The sequence below is a fragment of the Pantherophis guttatus genome, chromosome 12, assembly GCF_059756535.1.
Source record: "Pantherophis guttatus breed Tessera chromosome 12, ASM5975653v1, whole genome shotgun sequence".
Classification (NCBI taxonomy): domain Eukaryota; kingdom Metazoa; phylum Chordata; class Lepidosauria; order Squamata; family Colubridae; genus Pantherophis; species Pantherophis guttatus.
Genome location: NC_142074.1, coordinates 5,738,816 through 5,764,245, shown reverse-complemented (window position 1 = coordinate 5,764,245; position 25,430 = coordinate 5,738,816). Strand labels below are relative to the sequence as shown.

Genomic DNA, 25,430 nt, shown 5'->3' with positions numbered 1-25,430 from the left:
TCCTCTTTGTGCCAAGGCCTGATCAATAACTTGAGTAATGGTTTGTACAATGGCATAACGTAAGTCTGAGGATAAGGATTGCTGTGTCACCTCTGGGGGCCACAACCCTGCTGCTGTGAGCATAAAAGTTGCTGAAGGCACAGAACATGGCCTGCTAGGCCCTTGAGAAGAATCAGAAGGAGGCTGAGGAGGGTCAGAGACAAATCCTTCCTGAAAGGGGACTACATGGAACCCCTGTGATTCCAAAGGTACAATGGGAGACCAGTTAGGTTGATCCTCCTGCACTTCCTGCAATTGCAATTCTGAAGATAAAGGATTAGAAGGTTCTCCCAGGTCCCTGGAACCCTCAGGGGATTTAGAAGCTGCAGCCTGTTGCTGAGCCTTTGCAAAATGCTTTTCTAAGGCTTTCTGTCTCCTCAGCACATCTTTATCAGTAGCTAAAGATGAAGATCTGGAAGATTTGGCTTGGGTGCTAACAGAAGCCTTGCTAGATCTCAATCTGGGCTTTTTTACTACAGGACAATCAGCCTGATATTGAGAGTCCTCAGAATCACTACTATGTGCCATGACTAACCCAGAAAACAGGTTTTAGATAATAGAAGTTGAAAGATTTACTCACTGCGCAGATCAGAGTTCAAATCACGCCCAAACCAGCAAAGTGGTTTGTTAGCCAGTAAGTACAAGTAGCAGCAGCAATGCCCAAGCACTTCAGGTGTAATTAGGGCTTGATCCCAGCAACGTGGCAGCCAAACACTTCAAAACGCTTTATAAACCGGCGAAACGGTTTTTAATTGCGTAGCCACGATTCTCAGCAACAATTAGGACTCCAGAGAAGCTCCCTTGCTCCAAGTATTGCCCAGCTACTCAAAACAATCAATTTCTGCTGCGTAGTGTGCTGCAACAAAATGGCCACCGCCCACAAAATAGCGGCTACTGGCTGAGTGATCAGCGCTTTTTCTACCTGCTTGCTGCTCTCCAGCAGCTAGAAATGGCAGGGAAACGAATCCTGGGAAGCTCTGAATTATCTTATTATTGAAAGGAATTTAATTTAGCCAATTTTCCGAATTTTGAGAAGTTTTAATTTAATCAATTTAAAGGAACCAACTCAAACAAGTCTTTCTAGCAGACTGAGTTGAAAAACTTGAGGCTCAGCCGGAGGAGGAGGGTGTGGCCAAAGAAATTCTAACTCAGTGACGTCAGAACAGACAGAAATTAACCCATGCTTGGACTCTCCAAGCAGTGCACAGGAGAAACAGAATGATCACAGATAGGCAAAAAAAAAAAAAACCCTCAGAGGGAAGCAACTTCCAGCTTATATAATATTGAAACCAATTTTGGTCATCATACTACAAAAAAGATGTTAAGACTTTGGAAAAAGTTCAGAGAAACTAAGATGATGAAAGGCCTGGAGACTAAACCATATGAAGAACAGCTGCACGTTTTGGGTATGGCTAGTCTAAAGAAAAGAAGAATTATGGGTGGCATGATAGCGGTATTCCATATTTGAGGGGCTGCCACAAAGAAGAGGGAGTCAAATAATTCTCCAAAGCACCAGAGAGCAGGATAAGAAATAATGGTTGGAAACTAATCAAAGAGAGAAGCAACCTGGAATTGAGGAGAAACAGTGAGGACAATTAACCAGTGGAACATATTACCTTCAGAAATTGTGGGTGCTCCATCACTGGAGGTTTTTAAGAAGAGACTAGACCCGTGAGGGTGAACCTATGGCACGTGTGCCACAGGTGGCACGCGGAGCCGTATCTGTGGGCACACAAGTCACTGCCCTAGCTCAGCTCCAGTGCGCATGCATGAGCCGGGCAGCTGATTTACGGCTGGCCCAGCCCATGCCACCCCTCCCCTTCCAGGAGTCTCCATGCGGCCTGTTTTGGATACCAGGTAAGTATAGGGCTCACACAGAGGCTCTGGGAGGGCATTTTTGGCCTTCGGAGGGCCTTTGGGGGGGTGGAGGAAGCAGTTTTCACCCTCCCCAGGCTCCAAGAAAGCCTCTGGAGCCTAGGGAGGGCAAAAAATGGGCCTACCGCACCCACTGATAACCTTTGTCACATGCCAAAAGCGGGAGGAGCACAGGGGGGTCATGTGCACATGTGTGAGAGGGCGGGGCACAGGGGAACATTGAATTATGGGTGTGGGCACTCTTATGTGCGACCCCCCCCCCCTGCACTCCCCCTGCTTTTGGCACATGATGGCAAAAAGATTAGCTATCACTGGACTAGACAGTCACTTGTCTCAAATGGTATAGATTCTCCTGCTTGATCAGGGGGCTGGACTAGAAGACCTCCAATGTCCCTTCCAGCTCTATTCTATTCTAAATGCATTTAGCTTTGATAGGATTACCATATCTATGTGTTTTAAAAAAACCTGAAAAATGGGAGAATGCCCCAAATTCTCACATTATAGTATCACCACTCTGTGTGTAATGGCACTCAATAGGTATCGCCATTACCATGAGTAAGACTAAGAAGTTTCAGACCTGAAAATTGACTTACCAGTATCTGGTTCTATGGAAGGTTTTGCTCTCTCAGTGATACTTCTTCTGTTGACTTTCAGAAGATTAATCCTTTTTCTAGTTAAAGACTCTCCTACAAATGCAGAATCTAACAATTCTAACAGGGAGGGAGGGAGGAAATAACATAGAGATCAACCAAATGACAAATGGGTTCATACATGTGAAACTCATGCATGATGTATAATCTAAAATCCTCAGACATCCATAAAAGATGTGTGAAGCTGTTTAATTTACAAGCATGGGCTAGCACTGTTAAAAAACATAAAGTCCTCCTTATGTTCAGGTGCAGTTCTTGGTAACCTTAACCTTCAAAGATTTTTTTTGCTCTGTTCTCATATTATGCTAATACAAAACGCTGCTTTTTTAACTGTGGCCTAGCATTCTAGTAGGAATAGTTAGGCAGTACAAGATAAACTAAAGGTAGAAATATGTAGAAACAAAATTGTGTAAAACCTTCCGGTTTTTCTTAGTCAAGTAATTATTAAAGTGCTATGATGGGAGTCTGCAGTTGAAGGAGAAGAGTGGGGAATGTCAACGGTAGCCCCACAGTCTCCCAGGGAGGAGGCAGCACATTCCAGAATAAGGCCCAAGTCAAAAACGGACGTTGACTTACCTGAACGTCCATTTTCGGAGCGCTGCGAATACACTCCATAGCTGGTTTAACTCTCTTCTCTGACAGCAACTGAGAGAATATTTCTTTAAATTTAGGTCACTCTGTGCTCTAATCCCCTCTGCCCTTCATTCCCCAGTCTTGAACGAAGGTGCGACACAGGACTCAAACAAACCAAATTTTATTTAAACAGGAAACCAACGATAAACCAACCAACGGAGCAGGAAGCCCCAACAAACAAAGGGTGGGAAATGGAGTGTATTCGCAGCGCTCCGAAAATGGACGTTCAGGTAAGTCAACGTCCGTTTTCCAGAGCGCTGCTCTTACACTCCATAGCTGGGACATACCCAAGCCTAGTCCACAGGGTCGGGCGGCTGAATACTCCGCTCAGAAGACCCTGAAACCACACTTTGCAACACTCAGTGACCAAAGGCCGCTTCGGCCAAAGCATAAACATCAATCCTATAGTGTCTTATGAAGGGCGACAATGAAGTCCAAGTGGCTGCCCTGCAAATGTCCAACACTGAAGCTGCCGCCGATGTAGCCGCACTCCGAGTGGAATGGGGTAAAATCCTGGACGGCACTGGGCGAGCCTGGCGTTTGTAGGCGGATGCTATACAGGCCTTAATCCAATGTCCTACCGTTGAAGAAGACACCTTTTGTCCCAATGAAGCTGGGTGAAAGGAGACCAGGAGGGCCTCCGTCTTGCAAAAGGACGCAGTCCGACGAATATAACGACGCAGAGCCCTGCGTACATCTAGAGTATGCCAGAGGACCTCTCGCTGGTGCCTAGGTTCCAGACAAAAGTCTGGTAACACGATCTCTTGGGACCGATGGAACCATGAGTTTATTTTGGGCGTGAACGACGGGTCCAGCCGGAGCACAACTGTATTAGCTTTAAATACACACAAGTCTTTCCTGACGGAAAGTGCTGCAAGTTCGGAAATCCTCCGGGCCGACGTAATCGCCAACAGAAAGGCAAACTTAAATGAAAGAAACTTAAGAGAAACTGCCCCAAGTGGTTCGAACGGGGAAACCGTAAGGGCCTGCAGTACTAGGCGCAAGTCCCACGATGGGTAATGATGAACCGTGGGAGGAAAAAGATTTGAGGCGCCATGCAGAAAATCTTTCACCCACGGATGCTGAGACAAGGAAGAATAAGGCGGACAGGAAATCACCATGGAAAGGGCCACCACTTGCCAACGCAGGGTGGCCGACACCAAACCCCTGCCCAGACCGGCCTGGAGGAAGTCCAGAACGTCCTGGACCACCGCTGAAGTAGGGTCGACGTGATGGCTGGCACACCAGCAACAAAAGGCTTTCCAAGAAGCTTCGTATATACATGTCGTGGATGGTCTGCGTGCCGCCTGCATCGTGCTAATCAGTGTCCGAGAGCCAACCTTTCCTCAGAATGACCTGTTCAAATGCCACACGGCCAACTGGAGCCATTGTGGCTCTGGGTGGGAGATGGCCCCTTGGTGAAGGACGATCTGATGAGGAGGGATCAGCCATGGGTTGCACACCAAAAGCTCCACGAGGTCGGCGTACCAGGGTCGGCACGGCCAATTCGGGGCCACCAGCAGCACCTCCGCTCGGTCCGCAATCAGCTTCCATACCACCTGCAGGATCAGGGTGATTGGAGGAAAAGCGTACATGAGTCCGCTCGGCCAGCGACACCTTAGTGCATCCAAGTCTTCCGCCCCCGGAGTTGGATAACATGTCATGAAACGAGAAAGCTGGGCGTAACGAATGCATCCGGAACCGCCAGTAGCGCACTGCCAAATTCAAGGTCTTCAGATTGGGGATCCCCCGAACTCCCCACGAGCTCTTGGGCACGAGGAATAGGATCGAGTAAAAACCGGTCCCCCGCTGGTCCGGTGGGACCGGTTCGATCACCTTGATGTCCAGCAAATGATCTATCTCTGCCAACATCAGACGACAGAGCTCGATAGAGTGCGGGACAGGACACCTTACGAAGTGGAATGGCGGGCAGTCCGTGAACTCGATCTGAAGACCTTCCGCGACTGTGCGATGCACCCAAACATCCGAGGTCGACAGCTCCTACTGGCGGTGAAATGCCTGGAGATGTCTGCTTACAGGTCCAGGCGCAGGCGAGTCATTTGCCACGCCTGAGGTTCTTGGAACCGGATCCATGGAAGGGTCGTTTTGAAACCGCCTGAGGACGTCCCCGGTCACGGAATCGTTGCCTGTCCGAGAAACGATTGAAAGGCCGATAGATAGGCGGAAGAGCCCCCCGAACCGGCAAAGGAGCGAAAGGACTGCCGCTGGGAGTAAGGAGTGAATCTCCTGTCCTGCTTACGAAAGGACGAAGGCAATACTTTCCTTTTGTCCTTGTCTTTGGCGAGGACCGGATCCAGAGCGGCTCCGAAAAGAGCGGGTGCCTTGTACGGGGCGGCTGCCAGTTTCCATTTTGTTTTGAAGTCCGCCTTCCAGGAGCGCAGCCAAAACAAACGCCGAGAGTGATGGAAGACGCCATTGCGCGTGACGCAAATTTCAGAGTTCAGCGACGCATCCGCTGAAAATTCTGTGGCTGCAATGATTTTATTAATGTCCTGGTGCAAGCGTGTCGCTTCGGGAGGCAGACGCTCCTGTAACTGACACAGCCAGATCAAGGAAGCGCAATTGAAAAATGAAGTGGCCGTAGCGGTTTTGACGGCCTAGGCCGAGGCTTGATGCAACTTACGGAACGCCATCTCCACCCGCCTGTCGTCCGATTTCAGATCGTCCAAGGGATCTGACGAAATCATCGACTGTGAGACCAGGTTCACCACTGGTGCATCAACGGCTGGCAAATCCAACAATGATTCCAGCTCAGGTGCTCGACAGTAAAGTTTTTTGTCCAAATTACTGGGCGCCATCAAAGAGCCCGGCTGGGCCCAAGGAGCTTGGAGAACGTCTGTGAATAGCTGGGGACACGGATTAAATCCTTCTCCTGTTTGGCCTGTTTGAACAAGGCATCATGGGGACCAACCTCCGACTGGAAGGAGGTTGGCTGTGCCCCCACTGATCTCAAATTCATTGTCAGGCGAGCCTTGTGGAGGAGGGATTTGAATAAAGCCGGTCGAAAAAGACCCGTAAAGGCCAGCGAGTCGGGCAGCAGGCCTTCATCCTCGGAGAATTCAGGATCCTCCGGGCAATCATCCTCGTGCTCCGAACCAGAAGACGAGTCTGACTCGAGCCGACGAGGAGAACGAGACCTGTGCGAGGCCGCAGAACGAGAAGTCACCAGAGGGGCACTGGCAGCTAGACCTTGAGAGGCCTGCTGGGAACCTGCCGCCATGATGGCTGCCAAGGCTGTGGAAAGCATAATCTGTAGGTCGAATTGAGCCGTAGCAGGAGGCGGCTCCGGAGGACAAAGGCTGGCCACTGTGGGCGTGAATGTAGCGGAAGGGGCCTGCCTCCGAGAAGGATGGCAGACGCCCAAACTGGCAGCAGACACATCAGGAAGCGATTGTGAGACTCCTTTAGACCAGGCCAGGGGGGCTGGGGTGAGGGACCCCGTGGCCGTGGGCGTAGACATGAGGGGCACCCCCCAAAGAGCGGTTGCCTCCCCGTCAAAAGATGAAGTCGCTGCTTGCTTAGCCTTGGTATATTGCCGCTCGAGCGCCTTGTGGCGATGCTGAGCGTCTTTATCGACTGCCGCAGATGACTTTGCGGCCCCAGACTTGCGGCTGTCGGAGGCAGACGGCTTGTCTTTCTTTTTCTTGTGCGACTCGGTTGGCCTGGGAGGGCTGGTGTCTCAGTCCAGGTTGGAGGAAAGTGATGAATTCGCCATTGCCTCCAAAAACAGGTCAGAAACCACAAGGGTATTTTTTTAAAAAAAAAAAAAAAGGCAGGAAGGAATAAACATGGCTCGACGGGATCTGAAAGTCTGCAGTTCAGCCACCAGGAGGTGAGATAACATGCAGTGCCAAGCAGAAGTGAGGCCCAGGCTGTCCCTGAAATGTCCCAGAGTAGTGGGGAGTAGTGGGGTGTCCCACCGGGAGGCCCAAGGCTCTAAGATGTCAGTCAGTCTGGGCGAGAAAGCCGGCCAATGCTGGAGAGCCGAAGAATGACTGGCTGCCCTCCCCTTGTAAAGGCAAGCCATGAGCCAGGCGATCCGACGATAAAGGCGGCAAATGGCGACAACAAAATGGCGGGCGCGATGTCAGAGAACAAAATGACGGCTGTCCGATTAATGTGGACACGTCTGCCTACCTGCCACGAGGCCCTAGGCCCGGCAACGACAAATGGTGGCGAGGGAGGCTGGCGCACGAAGCAGACTGCCACCCAGCTCCTCCCGATGCCAACTCACGCCTCCAATGAGCCTCCGACACTCCGCGAAAGTCCATCAGGAGCACGGCTCCGCCCGCAGAAGACTGATGGGACAGAAGCCGGATACAGCAATTACAGAGATCATGCCTCCGGTGCAAATCTCCCTTGTTTGCACCGCCACCGCCTTCCTAAACAGAGAGCCTGCAACAAGAAGCAGTGGTAGGGGTTCCGACGGCGAACCACCAGCCCCTTCTCCACCGGCGGCAAAGTGTCAGCTGGAACCACCCCGCAGGGACAGAAACTGGCGGCAGCTGCGCCCAGAGCGCTAAGCTCAGAACGGCCAAACCACCAGGCACGCTACCGGCAAGACAGCTGACAGGCGGGCAATTTAATAAGAGACAGCACTCTCCACCGAAAGAAAAAAATCTACTCAAAAATAACCAAAAGGCCTAATTGTACTACACTCCAGAGCACAGGGAGAAAAAATTCACTGCTGACTCAGTCTGTCTGGAGAATGAAGGGCAGAGGGGTGGAGTTAGAGCACAGAGTGACATAAATTTAAAGAAATATTCTCTCAGTTGGTGTCAGAGAAGAGAGTTAAACCAGCTCTGGAGTGTAGGAGCAGCGCTCTGGAAAACTGCATAGTCCTGAACTGGAAGGCGAAGAAGGAAAAGGTTTAGGGTAGCCACACCCGAGAATCTCTCAAGGTATATATGTTACATTAGAAGCGTATAGGTTTAGTCTGGCAAGATTCTGTATAATAATGTAAGCAAATAAAGAACCAGACTTGAGTGGATCTTACTGTGTTGTTTTTGGGGCTCAGGCCTGACAAGTCCTGGTTAAAGGGTGCTCTAAGCACAGAATCTTATAAGAGTGCAAGGGTTGTCATTTTCTCCTGTTATGATTTCCTACCATCTGGGATTTTCTCCTTGATTAATGTCATCATTGGCCAAAGCTAGAGTTTCCTTTATCCATAGCTGTGACTAATTATACAATTAAAACATTTAAAAAACATAAAATTTTAAAAATGATCAGTCTGTTGTGGTCCGCCAGCAGTCCGCAGAGCTAGCAGTGGAGTCAGACAGTGAGGAGGCTGGGGAGGACCATGGGCCAGTCCTGGAGTCTGGGGAAGGCCTGGACGAGGGCTCTGCGTCGGAGGCAGAGATGAGGCCAGGGCCATCTGGGAGTGATGCGCAGACTCCGGAGCCTCCAGAGAAGGACAGCAGAGAGGCAGAGGAACAGGAGGAGCCTGTTCCTAGTGCATGCATGCGCAGAGCTGCCAGAAGGCAAGAGCAGCTAAAGCAAAAAGGACAACTCGGGAGTAAGGCCAGGAGATGACTGATCCCTCCCATAAGGCTTAAAAGGCTCTTGGGCTCTTTGTAGGAAAGCAACGTTGCTATATCTGTTTTCTAGTCAGCGTCTCGTTTCTGAACTTCATATCTGCCAAAGAAGATAAAGTTTGTGATAAGCCCGAAGGACTTTTTCTGAAGGACTTGTTTTGGAATTAATTTGGACTAAGCTGGGAATGAAGTAATTCTCAGCTGTTATAATAAAAGTTTCGTTTGAGAATAATTGTGTCCTGTAATGACTAAGTGAGCCTAGGTCACAAGACAGCCCTTATGAATTTTGGGCATCCATTATCTTGCTGCTCTTACAGAGCTACCCGACTTCCCCCATTGTGCTAAATACTACACACCTGGGGTGAAATGCTACCGGCTCGCTCTGGTTCGGATGAACCAGTAGTGATAAAAACTACCGGTTTGTGCGACCCTGTAGAAAAAAAAAAAAAGCTACCGATTCGGTTGAACCGGCAGTTTAAAAAGCTACCAGTTCGGGCGAACTGGTAGTTAAAAAAAGCTACCAGTTCCTTCCAACCGGTATTTCCAACAATCAGCTGTGCTGCATGGTTTAGTTTTGCTAGAAAGCAGGAAATCCTGCTTTCTAGCAAAACTAAATCCCATGCCCAGCTGATACCCCCCCCCTCACTGTTCTACTTACCTTCCCAAGCCTCCTTTTGGCACATACTGAACCGGTAGAAAACCAGATTTGATTTCACCACTACTATACCCAGACATTTCCTTCTTTTGCCTGGCATATATTTCTTTATATCTGTAATATTGTTTAATTTTTAATTAATTATTTTTATTTTAAATTGTATAATTAATTTAATCTATTTAATAATTCTTAATATATTTTATTAACAATAACTTAAATATAATTAATATTTCTTTAATATTGCTAAGATGTTCTGAGTTAGCAAAGTAAAAAATTTGCTGTTCAACATAAAGTTGGCAAGTTTCTCTTTTGCCTTTTTCTCCCCTTGTACTTTTTTTCTTCTATTTTTGCTGACCTAAGTCTCCCCCATTTCCCACTTGTAAGCCTGCAGAAGGAACTGAACCAAATCCTTGTGGATCCTAACTGACCTTCATCCTTTTGACATGAGGATTGCCAATCCTCGGTCAGGTCAGAGGCCACTGGCTCTTTCAACTCATCCGCTGAGTCATAAGATTCAAATGAGTCATCCTCGTACTGCCTTTTCTCCTCTTTTTCTTCAGTCACAGAGGTAAATGTAGTTGGGAAGAGACATGCTGCAGTTTCAGTTTGGCCCCATCTGCTCCGCAACAGATGTCCCCAACTCATCTCCCCAGCTGGTCATCACACCCTTTAACTAAAAAAAACCAGGGCAAAATTAATTATAAATGTAGAAGTATGGGATTAAAATAACAACCAACCTGTCCACTATCCGCTTCCAAGACAAGAGTAACTTTGGAGCAAGTTATCTAAAAACTAGCAACAAGAATGCAGGAGGGGGAGAGTAATATAATCTTTGCAATCTTTCATTAAATTACCCTTTGACATGGTCAAATGACTAAATCAACAGAGTTTCTATTCTATTCATTATTTATTTTTATTTATTTATTTATTTATTTATTTATTATCATATTTATATACTGCCCTACTCCCAAGGGACTCAGGGCGGTGAACAGCCAAGATAAAAATACAAATAACATACAAAAGTTAAAAGCTATTAAAAATAGATTAAATAATTTGGGCTCAAAAACAAATTTAAAAACATCCAATTTATGTAAAACATTTAAAACCCAATTTAAAAGGGAGAGTTAGGCCAGACCAGCCTGTTGGAATAAAAACGTTTTTAGGGCGCGGCGGAAAGTGCGTAAATCTTGGATCCTCCGTATCTCTGGGGGGAGCTCGTTGCAGATGGCAGGTGCCCCCACAGAGAAGGCTCTCCCCCTGGGGGCCGCCAGTCGACATTGTTTGGCCAACGGCACCCTGAGGAGCCCCTCTCTATAGGAGCGAACTGGTCGGTGAGAGGCCACTGGTGGCAGAAGGCAGTTTCGTAAGTACCCTGGTCCTGAGCCATGGAGCACTCTAAAGGTGGTAACCAAAAACTTGAAGCGCACCTGGAAGACCACCGGGAGCCAGTGCAGCTCGCGCAGGAGGGGGGTCACATGGGAGCGCCACATCGCTCCCATCACCACCCGCGCAGCCGCATTCTGGACCAGTTGGAGCCTCCGGGTGCTCCTCAAGGAGAGCCCCATGTAGAGAGCATTGCAGTAGTCCAGGCGTGAGGTGACAAGGGCGTGAATGACCGTGCGTAACGAGTCCCGATCCAGAAAGGGACACAACTGGCGAATCAGGCGAACCTGATAAAAAGTCTTCCCGGCCACAGCCGTCATATGCTCTTCTAAAGACAGCCGTGAGTCCAGGAGGACGCATTAAATTATCCAGTTAAATTCCAAATGCCTAGCCATTTCTGTCTGCAGAGCAAAAAATAAAAAAGTGGGGGATTTTGTGACAATTTTTGTGACACCTTAAGGACCAAAACTGCCTTGCTATATTGTCTTGCCTTAGGCATGAAGCCAACAGGGTGACCTTGTGCCAGTCACTTTCTCTCAGCCCCAGAAAGAAGGCAATGGCAAACTACATCTGAAAAACCTTGCCAAGAAAACGGCAAGGACTTGTCCAGGCAGTGTCCAAGTATTAAAAATTTGAACAGAAGAATCTCTCTCTCTCTCTCTCTCTCTCTCTCTCTCTCTCTCTCTCTCTCTCTCTCACACACACACACACACACACACACACACACACACACACACAGCCAGTGTGGTGTAATAGACAAGGCACCGAGCTAGAAACCAGGAGAATGCAAGTTGTAGTTCTGCTTTAGGGATGAAGCTGGGTCACCTTGGGCCAGCCATTTCATTTCAGCCCTGAAAAGCAGGCAATGGCAAATGGCATGAGAAAAACCTTATCAAGAAAACTGCAGGGACTTTTCTAGGCAGTTTTCAAATATTGGACACAATTGAACAGAAATCTGCGGCTGCGCATGTGCAAGATGGCGGCTCCCCGAAGCGTCGGCTGAGATCGGGGGATGAAAGGTAAGTGATGGGAAACCATGGAGGCCATTTTTCTATTCCTCGACTCCTGCACGATATGCTGAGTTTCTGGTGGTTTAAATGAGCCGTCCCTGGCAGGGTACGGCTCTCGGACAACCTGGGATGGCAAGGGAGAAGATTGCATCAGCTGGGCGTTACCGGGAGGGCGGCGGCGGCCTCTGTAACACCACCGCAGCCATTAAAGCTTTGTCGGCTGTAATGCCACCGGCAGCCAGTGCAGCTCGCACAGCAGAGGTGTTACACGGGAATATCGAGAAGCCCCTGTAATTACCCACGCGGCCACATTCTGAACTAGCTGGAGCCTCTGGATGCATCCCAAGCGTAGCCCCATGTAGAGGGTGTTACAGTAGTCCAACCAAGAGGTAACGAGGGCGTGAGTGACCGTGACGAGGGCATCCCGGTCTAGAAAAGGGTGCAACTGGCGCACAAGACGCACCTGCGCAAAGGCACCCCTGGTTATGGCCATCAGATGGTCATCCAAGGACAGCCGAGAATCCAGGAGGACACCCAGACTGCGAACTCTATCGGAGATTTTTTTTCTTCATTGTGTGTTTCTCTTCACGCATCCCGCAGGTTTAATTCTGTTGCCATATTAAAAAATTCTTTGGGTAAGATCTCCTTCTTTTTTTTATTTTTCCTATTACTATTATAGTCTTTTTTACTATCTACTATAGTATTGTAATCCCCTTCTAAGCAGATATTCTCGTGGCCTTGTTCTATGATTTTATTATGTAATTTCCTAAAGTATTCATGTTAGTTTTTGTTGGGGGCATATATCACTACTAATAGTATTTGTTTTTGCTTTGTCTCTAATTCTACCATCGAAGTTCTACCTTCTTCGTCTGAGTATTTTAAGTTTGATTTTATTCTCTTTTTTACATATATAGAGATTCCTTTTTTTCTTTTGTGTTAGTGATGTATATAGTCTTCCTAGTTTTGCATTTTCTTTTTTTTTATTGAAAAAAAACTCCCCAGAGCAAAATACAAGGTATTTCATTTAGTCAAACATAAACTAGATTAATCTACTTATCCTCAAAGTACTATCTCCCCCACTGAAACCTTAACTCTACTACCGATAACCAAATACTTCTAATACTAACAGTCATTCATAAGCTATTTGATATTTTCTTGTCTGATACTTATTTTGAATATAATCAATCCATCTTCTCCATTCCGATACGTATCTTTCTTGCGTGTGGTCCTTCAAGTACGCCGAGATTTTCGCCATTTCTGCTAGGTTTGTTACTTTCAATGTCCACTCTTCAATAGTAGGCAAAGAGTCTTTCTTTCAATATTGAGCTACCAGCAGCCTAGCTGCTGATATTAAGTTCAAAATCAATTTAGTCTCTGAAACTGTACAGTCTGTAGTTATACCCAATAGAAACAATTGAGGAGTAAATTTCAACCTTCTTTTCAAAATGTTCTGCATCACCCACCAAATTTTTATCCAAAATGTCTTGATTTTCTTGCAAGTCCACCATATATGATAATAGGTTGCATCATTACATTCACATCTCCAACATTTAGCTTGCAAATTCGAGTACATACATGACAATTTCTTAGGATCTAAGTGCTATCTATAAAACATTTTATAAAAATTCTCTCTCAAATTTTGTGCTTGCGTAAATTTAACATTTCTGACCCAAATCTTTTCCCACGTTTCCATCATCACTGGTTCCTGAAAGTTTTGTGCCCATTTAATCATACAATCTTTAACCAATTCAGTTTCTGAGTCTATTTCCAATAATGCATTATACAACCTTTTAATATGCATCTGACTTTGATCTCTAATCTGTTTCACCAAATTTTCCTCATTTTGCATAACCCCAATTTTTTGATCCTCCCTCCATCTAGCTTGGAGCTGACCATACTGAAACCAAGTAAAAATTATCCCTTCTTCTTTTAATTCCTCTAGAGATTTCAATTGCAATTTACCCCTTTCCAAAAGAAGAAGCTCTTTATAAGTAATCACCTCTATTCTTTGCTCTGTACTTATATTTTCTATTACATGTCTGGGGTTTGCCCATATAGGTATCTTGTAATTCAGCTTATATTGGTACTTTTTCCACACCCTCAACAATGCATTTCTAAGTATATGACCCTTAAACACTTTATCCACTTTTTTTTTCATACAACAAGTAAGCATGCCATCCATATAACAAATCATAACCTTCTATATTTAACATTCTTTCTTCAGTTAAGTTGAACCAGTCACTAATTTGTGATAACGCTGCAGCTTCATAATACGATCTTAAATTAGGCATTTTAAGACCTCCTCTCTCACGTATATCCTGTATAATTTTCAGTTTCACTCTTGGTTTCTTCACAGCCCAAATAAAAGTATTAACCCCTTTCTGCCATTCCATCAGATTTCCATCTTTTTTAAGCACTGGTATCATTTGAAACAAAAATAAAAACCTAGGTAATACATTCATTTTTATTGCTGCTATCCTTCCCAGTAGTGAAAGTTGTAACTTTTTCCATTTTTCCATTTCTTTCTGTACTTTTTGCCAAAGAATTTCATAATTATTTTTATACAATTTCGTATTTGAGGCTGCAATATATACTCCTAGATACTTAACCTTTTTAACTACTTCAAACCCCGTTATCCTCCCTAACTCTTCTCTTTGAGTTATAGATAAATTCTTAGTTATTTAGTTATCATCTTTGTCTTGTGTAAATTTACTTTGAATCCAGATACTTTACCATATTCAGCTACTATATCCAACATATAGGGAGCCACTTCTATAGGTTGAGATAAAGTAAGAACCAGGTCGTCTGCAAACACTCTTAATCTATAATCCTGCTGTCTAATTACAATTCCTTTTATTTTATCAGAATCACGTAGCTTATTCAACAAAACTTCTAAAGTTAAAATAAACAACAATGGCGACAAAGGACAACCCTGCCTCGTACCTTTCTCAATTTTAAACACATCTGTTAAACCTCCATTAATTATTATTTGTGCTGTTTGTTCCTGATATATTGCTCTAATTGAATGTATGAAATGCTCCCCAAAGTGCATTTTTTCTATTATTTTAAACAAAAATTGCCAGTTCAATCGATCGAATGCTTTCTCTGCATCCACAAATATAAACGCTGCAGAGACCTGATTATTTTTCTCCAAATATTCCAGTAAGTTTATAATTTGCCTAACATTATATTTCATCTGTCTCCCTTTTATAAAGCCTGTCAATAATTCAATTGCAATATATCTTCCTTGATCATCTGCCTCAATTAGATTAGCTGATAGTCCTTTCCTTACATATATGACTAGTCCGTTTTTCTTCTCTGGCGCTGATGCCACAAAATTTGTATCTAATCTTGAATTTATCAAATATTTTTGGTCTGATAATCTAATATGTGTTTCTTGTAAGCAAATAACATCATTGTTAAATTGTTTCAAGTAGTGAAATACTTTCTTTCTTTTTTGTGGTGAGTTTAGGCCATTAACATTCCAAGATAAGAATTTAGTTGCCATCTTTAGCCTTTCGAAGCCTGTGAGCATCAGCTGAAGCTCCTCCTCCACCTTAGTCTTCGGCCTAGCTCCCCCCACTGCTTCTGTTTTTTGAACTTCTTGAGGTGAATCTTGAGATTGTTGCCCTTTTGGTTGTTGTTCCATTTTATAAGTTGATCGGGTCAGTTGTTGTGCTTTCGGCTCTCCCTTCTTAGGTGGTTCCAAAGTTGGGGGTAAACCCCCAAGATCCAAATCTTCTTCCATAATAATTCCTCCAGCTGCAGCTGCAGCGTAGGTTTGTATCTGTTTTCCATCTTTTTCTTGTTGTAACATCTCCATTTTCTTCCTTCCCCCCCCCCTGGTGAGGGTGGGTATCCAGCCTGTAACACATTTACATAAAAATCTTTTGCCTTCCAAACTGTGTTTATCTTTCTCCTTTATAAGTCACTATTAGACCAATTGGAACGTCCCATCTATATGCCACCTGTTGATTTCTCAGCTCATTTACCAAAAAGCCAAAGTCTTTCCTGCTCCTCAACATCTTTGGAGGAATCTCTTTCAAAACCACCACCTCCTGCCCAGCCACCTGAACTTTATTATTGTAAGAAGCTTGTAAAATTTCATTTCTGATCCTCCTAGATGTGAAATAAATCACCACATCTCGTGGCAGCTGTCTTTGTTTTGCCAACCAGGAAGTAACCCTGTAAATTTTGTCAATTTGGATTGCCACATCTTCTGGTCTTTCTTTAATTATCTCAGCCATAACATCAGCACAAATGTCTTTTAAATTTTCTTTGCTATTTTCCTTCAGGCCTCTCAGTCTCAGAGCAAACTCCATAGATCTGTATTGTAACATTACCAATTCATCATCCATTTTCTAATAGCTTCTGAAAAACTTTTTTAATGTGTACCACTTGGAGGCCTATCACATCTGCTTCGAGTTTCTTTAATTTTGTGTAAATTTGTGTTCTTTTTTTGGGTGAGTTTAAACCATTTATGTTCACTGAGAAGAGCTTTAGTGCCTCTTCCATTTCTACCGCAATTGTTTCTTAGTATTTCTTGTCTCTCTTCTTACTCTCCCTCTCACTCCTTCTTTTTCTTCTCACTCTCTTTCCTGTACTTTTCTTATCTCTCTCTCCCTTTCTGTTTCTTCTGACTGATCTTCCTCTTGACTTTTGCTTTCTGATTCTTCTTTACTCTCTTGCTCTTCTTCCTGTGAGAGATAATTTTTGTAAAATTCTTGTGCCTTTTCTATCGAGTCTACCTTGTACTTCCTATCTTGCTACGTAATAAGGATGCCTTCTGGGATTATCTATCTAAACATCACTCTATACTTGGTAAATTGTGTTGTGAGGCTGATATTGTTGTCTTTGAGTCCAAATTCTTCATGGAATTTGTTTCAAAATTATAATTTCTTTACCTCTATATGTTATTGTTTCATCTCTTGATTTCTTGTAGATTTCATCCCTGGTTTTTTTGGGTTTTTGTTTTTTTTGTTTTTTTTTGGTGAATCTTATATGGACTTCTCTTGCCAGTCGATGCCTTCTTATATATTTGTGCACGCGATAAATTTCGTCTATATATTCTTTCATCTCCATCTTATTTCTTTGGGTACACATATTTTTCAAGTGTGCACAATTAAGATTAATCACAGTTTAGGGCTTGCAAACAATGCTAAAATGGAATTGTTCCAAAATTTCTGATCTTGTGCAGAAGTTACACAGAAGAATATAATAAAGGAGAAATGAACAAACCGAAGACTCACTTTGTCATCCTTGTACCGTTAAACTGTTCTTAAGGGTCATTGGCAAACTGATCCAACATTAAGTACTAAAAGACAATGCATGATGTGGGTCTTGTCCAGTGTTTCTCAACCTTGGCATCTTGAAGATGGGTAAACTTCAATTCCCAGAATTCCCCAGCCAGCATGAAATTCTGGGGAGTTGAAATCCACCCATCTTCAAGTTGCCAACGTTGAGAAACACTGGACTTAGCCATTTAAGATTTGCACCTTTTCTCCATTCTCTTCTTCACAGCAGTGATCCTGGACATTTCCCATTTCTACTCATTGTCTTTCAATGCTCCTTCCTCTCTCTCCTGCAAGAATATTAAAATAATGCTGCAGCACCTAGAGCTGGGATGTCTTGATTTCATTGAGGGCCGCATCAGGGTTGTGTCTGACCTTCGGGGGCCGGGGGGGGGCGGTTCCAGCTTGATGTCACTCATGTTGGGGGCACCAGTGGTGGCTCGAGCACTCTGCCTGAGCTCCATTTCTGGCTGCGATGGCCTCCTGCAACCCTCTGCCAGTGAAAAGGAGCTAGGGAGGGCCACTTGTGGCCCTCACAAGTTCCATTTTCAGCTGTGACGGCCTCCTGAAACCATCTGCCAGTGAAAATGGAGTTCAGGAGGGTGTGCGGCCCTCCCAGCTCTGTTTTCATTGGTAGAGGCACTGTGGGTCGGTCCTTCCGTTTCCAGGGTGGCCCCACGGACCCGATCTAAACACCCCGCGGCGGATGCAGTCCATGGGCCTTGAGTTTGACATCCCTGACCTAGAGGTTCACTTGCAAACAAAATTTCCTAAGCCCAATGCTGAAGGAAATCTCAGCGGCTTCGGTAGACATGTACATATGATTGCAGAATGATGCTTTGATTCTAACTGTGTTTACCTCAAAATAAAAGCTAAATTCATGCTTTCAACTAAGCCAGGATTTTGAGATTTGCAGAACAGATCACTCAGGGCTGGTTCAGAAGAAATGCTACATCACAAATCTGGCTCTTGAGTAGGTAATCCTCAATTTATGACCACTTGTTTAGCAACCATTCAAAGTTACAATACCACTGAATAAAGTGACTTACAACTGGTCCTTGCACCTATATTGCAGCATCCCTATGGTCACATGATCAAGATTTGGGCACCTGGCATGTATTTACAATAGTTGCAGTATCCTGGTCATGTAATCACCATTTGAGATCTTCCCAGCCAGCTTTTGACAGGCAAAATCAATATCAGATTTGCTTAACAAACAAGGTCATAAATTTGGGTGCGACTCATTTAACAACCATCTTGCTTAGCAATGGAAATTCTGGTCCCAGTTGCAGTCATAGGTCAAGGACTCTCTGTACAGGTTCAGATGCTCAAAAAATGAATATCAGAAAAATACACTTATCAGAAAGAAATACCATCTCCTTACACCTGATAAAATGTTTTTCCCTTGGAGCTTTTTTCTGAACAAGTGGGCACACTTAACCTAGAGAAATTCTCCCAAATTTATTTTCTGGGAATGTCTCCAGGCTCCATTTGGTGACCCAGATTAATGTAAATAGTTAAGGTAAAAACCAGGAAGCTGTGTTTAGGCAACGAAAGCTGGCCAGATGGGAAAAATAGGAGGTGGGAGCATTATGAATGCATTGTACGAAAACAAAGGCAAGATATATACCTAACAATGGTAAAACAGTCACAGTGCTTAAAGTGGAAAAACATTTCTTCTTAAATGGTTTAAAAATAAAAGACAGTCTTTGCTAGCTAGCTTCCCAAGTGTGTATGTGTCTGTGCATGCATCCGCACCCATACATGCCTTTGTTTCACTCCTAGCAACTGCCTGGACAAGTCCCTGCAATTTTATTGGCAAGATTTTGGAAGTGGTTTGCCATTTTCTTCTTCTTAGGGCTAAGAGACTTAGACTTAGAACAACTTTATTGTCACTGGCTCAGTGGCTAAGACGCTGAGCTTGTTGATCGAAAGGTCGGCAGTTCAGCAGTTTGAATCCCTAGTGCCACGTAACGGGGTGAGCTCCCGTTACTTGTCCCAGCTTCTGCCAACCTAGCAGTTAGAAAGCACATAAAAAATGCAAGTAGAAAAATAGGGTTCACCTTTGGTGGGAAGGTAACAGCATTCCGTGCGCCTTTGGCCATATGACCACGGAGACGTCTTCGGACAGCATTGGCTCTTCAGCTTTGAAACAGAGATGAGCACCACCCCCTAGAGTCGGGAACGACTAGCACATATGTGCGAGGGGAACCTTTACCTTTACCTTATTGTCACTTTGAATGTGCACTAATCAGATACATTAAAATGAAATTACATTGCATACAGCTCTCAAAGGGTCTCCACCTCTAATATAAATATAAACATGACAAGATAAATAGATCAATCAATACAAAATTATGCATGTTACCCACATATATGGGGGTACATGCGTAATTGAATAATTAAATCTAAAAATTTCTATTGTTGAGACAATTAAGTGAGTTTAGATCCATTTTACAACCTTTCTTGCCACAGTTGTTAAGCGAATCACTGTGGTTGTTAAGCTAGTAATCCAATTGTTAACTGAATCTGGCTTCCCCATTGACTTTGATTTGCAATGGTTGCAAAAAGTGATTCCATGATCCTGGGGCATAGCAACCTTCATAAAGATGAGTCAGTTGCCAAGCATCTGAATTTTGAGCAGGCGACCATGAGGATGGTGCAACAGTCATTAGCGTGAAAAACAGTGATAAGTCACTTCTTTTACTGCAGTTATAACTTCACTGACAATAGGAGATGAGATCTTGCTCCCCACAGAGAGGGCCCGCAACTTGGGTGTCCTCCTGGATTCACGGCTATCTTTAGAAGATCATTTGATGGCCGTGGCCAGGGGTGCCTTTTATCAGGTTCGCCTGATCCGCCAGTTGCGTCCCTTTCTGGATCGGGACGCCTTGCGCACGGTCACTCATGCCCTAGTTACCTCCCGTATGGACTACTGTAATGCTCTCTACATGGGGCTCCCCTTGAAAAGCACCCGGAGGCTCCAACTGGTCCAGAACATAGCCGCGCGGGTGATTATGGGTGCAGCTCGTTATGCCCATGTAACACCTCTCCTACGCGAGCTGCACTGGCTCCCGGTGGTCTTCCGGGTGCAATTCAAGGTGTTAGTTATCACCTTTAAAGTGCTCCATGGCTTAGGACCTGGGTACCTACGAGACCGTCTTTTGCCACCAATAGCCTCCCACCGACCAGTTCGTTCTCACAGGGAGGGACTACTCAGGGTACCGTCAGTCAAATTATGTCGACTGGCGACTCCCAGGGGGAGGGCCTTCTCTGTGGGGGCTCCAACCCTTTGGAATGAACTGCCCCCGGAGATACGGAATATCCCTGATCTCCGTGCTTTCCGCCGTGCCCTCAAGACCCTGATGTTCCAACAGGCAGGGCTAAACATACAAACATGTGAATGATTTTTTAAATGTTATCTAATTCTGGGTTTTATTTAATTGACCAAACTAAGTAATAATTTTAATTAGCAATTTTATGATGTTTGTGTGTCTATATTTTTCTTGACTGTACACCGCCTTGAGTCCTACGGGAGAAAGGCGGTATAGAAATATAATAAATAAATAAATAAATAAACTTCGAACAGTTGTAAATTAAGGATTACTTGTAATCCCCAAAGTGCTGGCATACTCACAAGTGCTTTCCAACACCGTTCCTGAAACCTAGATTCTATAACATAACCAATGAGTTTACAGGCCATGCTTAATCCAAAGAAACCCGAAGTATGATTCAGCCCAATCTCTAAACCAGGCCAAAATGATCTAGGTCACTAGTTCTCAACCCCGGCAACTTTAGGATGCGTGGACTTCAACTCCCAAATCCCAAGGTGGCTTGGGAATTGTGGGAGTTGAAGTCTATGTGTCGTAAAGTTGCTAAGGTTGTGAAACCCTGCTCTAGGTAGAGATCACCACTTTCTGATAGAATGGTTTATGGACAACTGTCAAAAGGCAGCATATAAATTTACAAAATAAATTTTACAAGTGATTGTTCCTTATTAAAACCCACCAGAGAGATTTTTAAGATCAGTGAACACCATATAAATTAGTGTAAATTACAGGGGTTTCTAGATTAAAGTTGTTGGGCTCTGCTTAGCCACTGCTATTCTGCAAACAGCTGGAAGTAAAATTAAAAGTGGGTTCTACACAGCACTTAATATAATGCTGTATTATTCAGAATATTCTTTTCAAGCTCCTGCTATACTTAGAAATCGGTCCGAAGCAGCAGAAATCTCTAATGTTAATTAAAACTTTCCTGTTTGCCAGTTGTATCCCTTTTATTACTTTTCATTGAGGGTAGCAGCAATTAGGCTGCGGCTGTCCTATCAAGTGAAACAATTGAAGTGGAAATTAACAGAAAATGATCAACCATTTTCCTGCTTCACCCCACAGGATACAGTAAAAGTAGAGACTCGCAGGAGTTCTGAATGTTTGAACAGCTATTTCTGCTCCTACACCATGAAGAGGGGTAATTATGATAATGAAAATGCAGAGAAATATACAAATGTCTTCTAGGCAACTAAATGGTTGCTAAATGGTAACTAACTAGTTTCTTCATTAAAAGAGAATAAATAAAGTTGACCACAGTTGAGGTTTTGCCAATATGAAGCAGAAAAAGAAAAAACATCGGAAGAAAAGCTTTGCGTAATTCATCCATACCTTAATATGACAGAGGGCCAGATTACATTGTATAGGGTTTATGACTCCAATGGTTAATTATTCTCCTCCCAAAATAATTGCCAGGATTTCAAGATATTTTTTTAAAAAAAAAAAAAAGCTTGCATAGGAAGGAGTTGGAGAAAGTCAAATAAATACAAATTGTTAAAGGGGAAAGAGGAATCATAAAATACAGATAGCCTTTGATTTACAACAGTTCATTTAGTGACTGTTCAGAGTTACAATGGCACTGAAAAAAGTGACTTATGACCTTTTTCACGCTTACAACTATTGATCATGGCCACGTGATCAAAATTCAGATGCCTGAGAATTGGTTCATATTTATGATGGTTGCAGTGTCCGAGGTCACGTGATCCCCTTTTGCGACCTGACAAGCAAATTCAATAGGGAAGCCAGATTCACTTAACAACCATGATATTAAGTTAACAACTGCAATGATAAACTTCACTTCTGTGACAAGAAATGTTGTAAAATGTGGCAAAGCTCCCTTAACAACTGTCTCGTTTACCAACAGAAATTTTGGGCTCAATTGTGGTCTTAATTTGAGGACTACCTGTAGTACCGTAGATTTTTTTTTCCAAAGCAAAACAAAACTGTAGTCTTCAACTTATGACAAGTGGAACCAAAATATCCATTGCTAAGGAAAATGGTTGTTAAGTGAGTCACACTCACTTTTATGACTCTTTTGCCACCATTAAATGATTCACTGCAGTTGTTAAGTAAGTCACGCGGTTGTTGAACAAATCCAGCTTTCCCCTATTGACTTTGCTTGCTAGGTGGTCCAAAAAATAATCACGACCTGGGGACACCACAACTGTCACAAATATTTGCCTTTGCCAAGTAGCTGAATTTTGATCACGTGACCATGAAGTTGCTGCAACAATTGTAATTGTGAGGACTGGTAAATAAATCACTTTTTTCAGGGCATTTATAGCTTCAAACAGTCACTAAACAAATGGTTGTTAAGTGGAGGACTACCTATTGGCATTGGATGTTGCTGTCTGCTTATGTACTAGCAGCTTCATTTTAGCAGCAAAAGGGTCCTCTGTAAAGGAGTAATATTGTGAATTTTATTAACTTTTCGCTTACTGGCTCTAGGCAACTTACAAATTATTCTCATATAGTCAAAATTAATAGAGCATAACTTCAAGCTTTAAAAGGCTTATGTAGTAAAACACATACAGTATTAAGATTCCCCAAACTATAGCCAGCCTCAAAACCAACAGTAAATATACTTTGGACACGCCACATTTTTCCCCTGGAATCAAATGAGGAATCACACTCCCAGGAAAATATAAATATGGTTTAAAGAATTGCCAAGAACTCCAACACAAATACTTCTAAATGCCCTTTCCCTTAGAATCCAAAGTAGGTCACTGATTTAGTGTAGAACAGTATTTCTCAAACTTGGCAACTTTCAGATAGGTGGATTTCAATTCCCAGAATTCCCCAGGCAGCATGGAGTTTCAGGAATATAAATTTCAGGTAGTCCTCAATTTACAACCATTTGTTTAGTGACTGTTTGAAGCTACGGTACCAAAAAAGTGACTTAGGACTGTTTTTCACACAACTGTTGCAGCTTCCCCATGATCACATAATCAAAACTCAGATGCTTGGCAACTGGTTGATATTTGTGACAGTTGCAGTATCCCAGGGTCATGTGATCATGTCATGTATCCCAGGGTCATGTGATCACTTTTTATGACTTTCTGAAAAGCAAAGTCAATGGGGAAGCCAGATTCCGTTAATAACCATATTACTAACTTAACAACTACAGTGATTCAGGCAATGTCGGCTGGCAACCCCCAGAGGGATGGCCTTCTCTGTGGCAGCTCCTGCCCTCTGGAACGATTTGCCCCCGGAGATACGAAGGATATCGGATCTCCGGGTCTTTCACCGTGCCCTGAAAACTTTTCTTTTCCATCAAGCAGGGCTGGTGTGAACCCCCCCACTTTTTTTTAGTTTTTTAGCTTTTAATTTGTCAATGGGTTTTAATTTGAATTGTTTTAAATTTGGGCCAAAGTATGTAATTCTTTTAATAATTTTAAATTTTGTATTGGTATGTGTTTTAGTTCTGGCTATGCACCGCCCTGAGTCCACTAGGAGAAGGGCGGTATACAAATTGAATAAAATAAATAAATAAATAAACAACTGTGACAAGAAAGGGGGCAAAACTAAGAGCCTTGGTAGTACAGAGGTTTAAGGCACCCTGTTATTAAGCTGGTTATTAAGACCAGCTGCCTGCAATTACTGCAGGGTTCGAATCTCGCCAAGGCTCAAGGTTGACTCAGCCTTCCATCCTTTCTAAGGTAGGTGAAATGAGGACCCAGTTTGTGGGGGCAATAAGCTGACTTTGTATAAATATACAAAAAGAATGAAGGCTATTGCTGAGCACATTGTAAGCCGCCCTGAGTCTTCGGAGAAGGGCGGCATATAAATCAAATTAAAAAATAAAAATTAAAAAAAAAAACTCACCTAACAACTGTATTGCTTAGCAACTGGGCTCAATTTTGGCCATAAGTCAAAGACTACCTGTACTCATTTTTTATGCCACATTAAATAAACCAACAACAGGCCTACCTGACAGGGAGATGTTGCAGAAAAGGAAATGCATTAACCTATGAGCAAGTACCAAAGAAATGTCCCACCTAGCTAAGATTATGATCTGATGCCCATTTCTCTTAGAGTAAGCTTCCCTAAAATCAGTTTTATTTTCATAAAAAAGTCGGGGAGGTATCCTGGTACAAGAGTTCCTGGTTCAAATCCACTCTCAGCCATGGAACCTCATGCGGAGCCTTTTGGAGAATTATCACTCAGCCTGGCCTACCTTGCAGGGTTGTTGTGTAGAGAAAGACCCACTCGGGTCCCTGGGGAAATGGTGGCCTGCAAATCTAGCAAATGCAGAGCAAATATTTTTCCAGAGGCATTCTCCTGCTGACCTCTCTTGCAATGGCGGAGAGAAAGGCCAGCAGCCTACCTTGCAGGGCTGTTGTGTTGTTAACCCGTTCTAATGCCCCCTTTTATTCGTATCCATTTCATGTATTCATAATCATGTTTATACTTATGTCTCTTATCTAATACACGCTTGACGAAATAAATAAATAAAAAATAAAAGGAGATCCCACCCACCTTCAACCAGGTCCAAACTAATACTTTTTCCAGAATGAGGGAAATGAAGAGGTCGTTGCGTCGTCCATTCAGAGACGGGAGTTCTACAATATGTCCATTTTTCCCCCCTCCAGGAGCGTTTCTCTCTAAAATAATGTTTGAATTCAATCCCAACTCGAGCTCGGGCTCACCCGCGCCGCGCAGGCCGTTCGCGTTGCCGTGGCTACCGCCAAACGCCAACAGGAGCTTCAGCTTTTCCGTCCGACCCGCTTCCGCTCCTGACGCATTTGAGTTCCGCTGAGATCTCAATCGGGTCCGTCTAAAGCAGTGTTTCTCAACCTTGGAAGCTTGAAGATGGGTGGACTTCAACTCCCAGAATCCCCCAGCCAGCGTTGCTGGCTGGGGGATTCTGGGAGTTGAAGTCCACCCATCTTCAAGCTTCCAAGGTTGAGAAACACTGGTCTAAAGGACGTTGCGGCACTTCAATTCCCCCAATTCCTTCGGACTGGAAGCTATCACATCTGATTTGCGGGGCGGGGGGGCGGGGGAGGAGAC

The 25,430-nt window shown here is 44.0% G+C and overlaps 1 protein-coding gene across 3 annotated transcripts in view; it reads right to left on the bottom strand.

The window, feature by feature from the left end:
• Nucleotides 1-25,164, bottom strand: part of C12H8orf48 (chromosome 12 C8orf48 homolog) — a 42,777-nt gene extending 17,613 nt beyond the window's left edge. Inside the window, exons 1-3 of one of the 3 annotated variants that reach the window (XM_034435080.3) lie at nucleotides 24,897-25,164; nucleotides 9,836-10,080; nucleotides 2,508-2,624 (exon numbers count right to left, since the gene is read on the bottom strand). In XM_034435080.3, coding sequence (XP_034290971.2) covers nucleotides 2,508-2,624; nucleotides 9,836-10,052 — 334 coding nt within the window. In that variant the 5' untranslated portion in view covers nucleotides 10,053-10,080; nucleotides 24,897-25,164. The remainder of the gene's footprint in view (nucleotides 1-2,507; nucleotides 2,625-9,835; nucleotides 10,081-24,896) is intronic. The other 2 variants (XM_060692050.2, XM_034435081.3) reach the window with 2 other exon arrangements.
• Nucleotides 25,165-25,430: the final 266 nt, after the last annotated feature.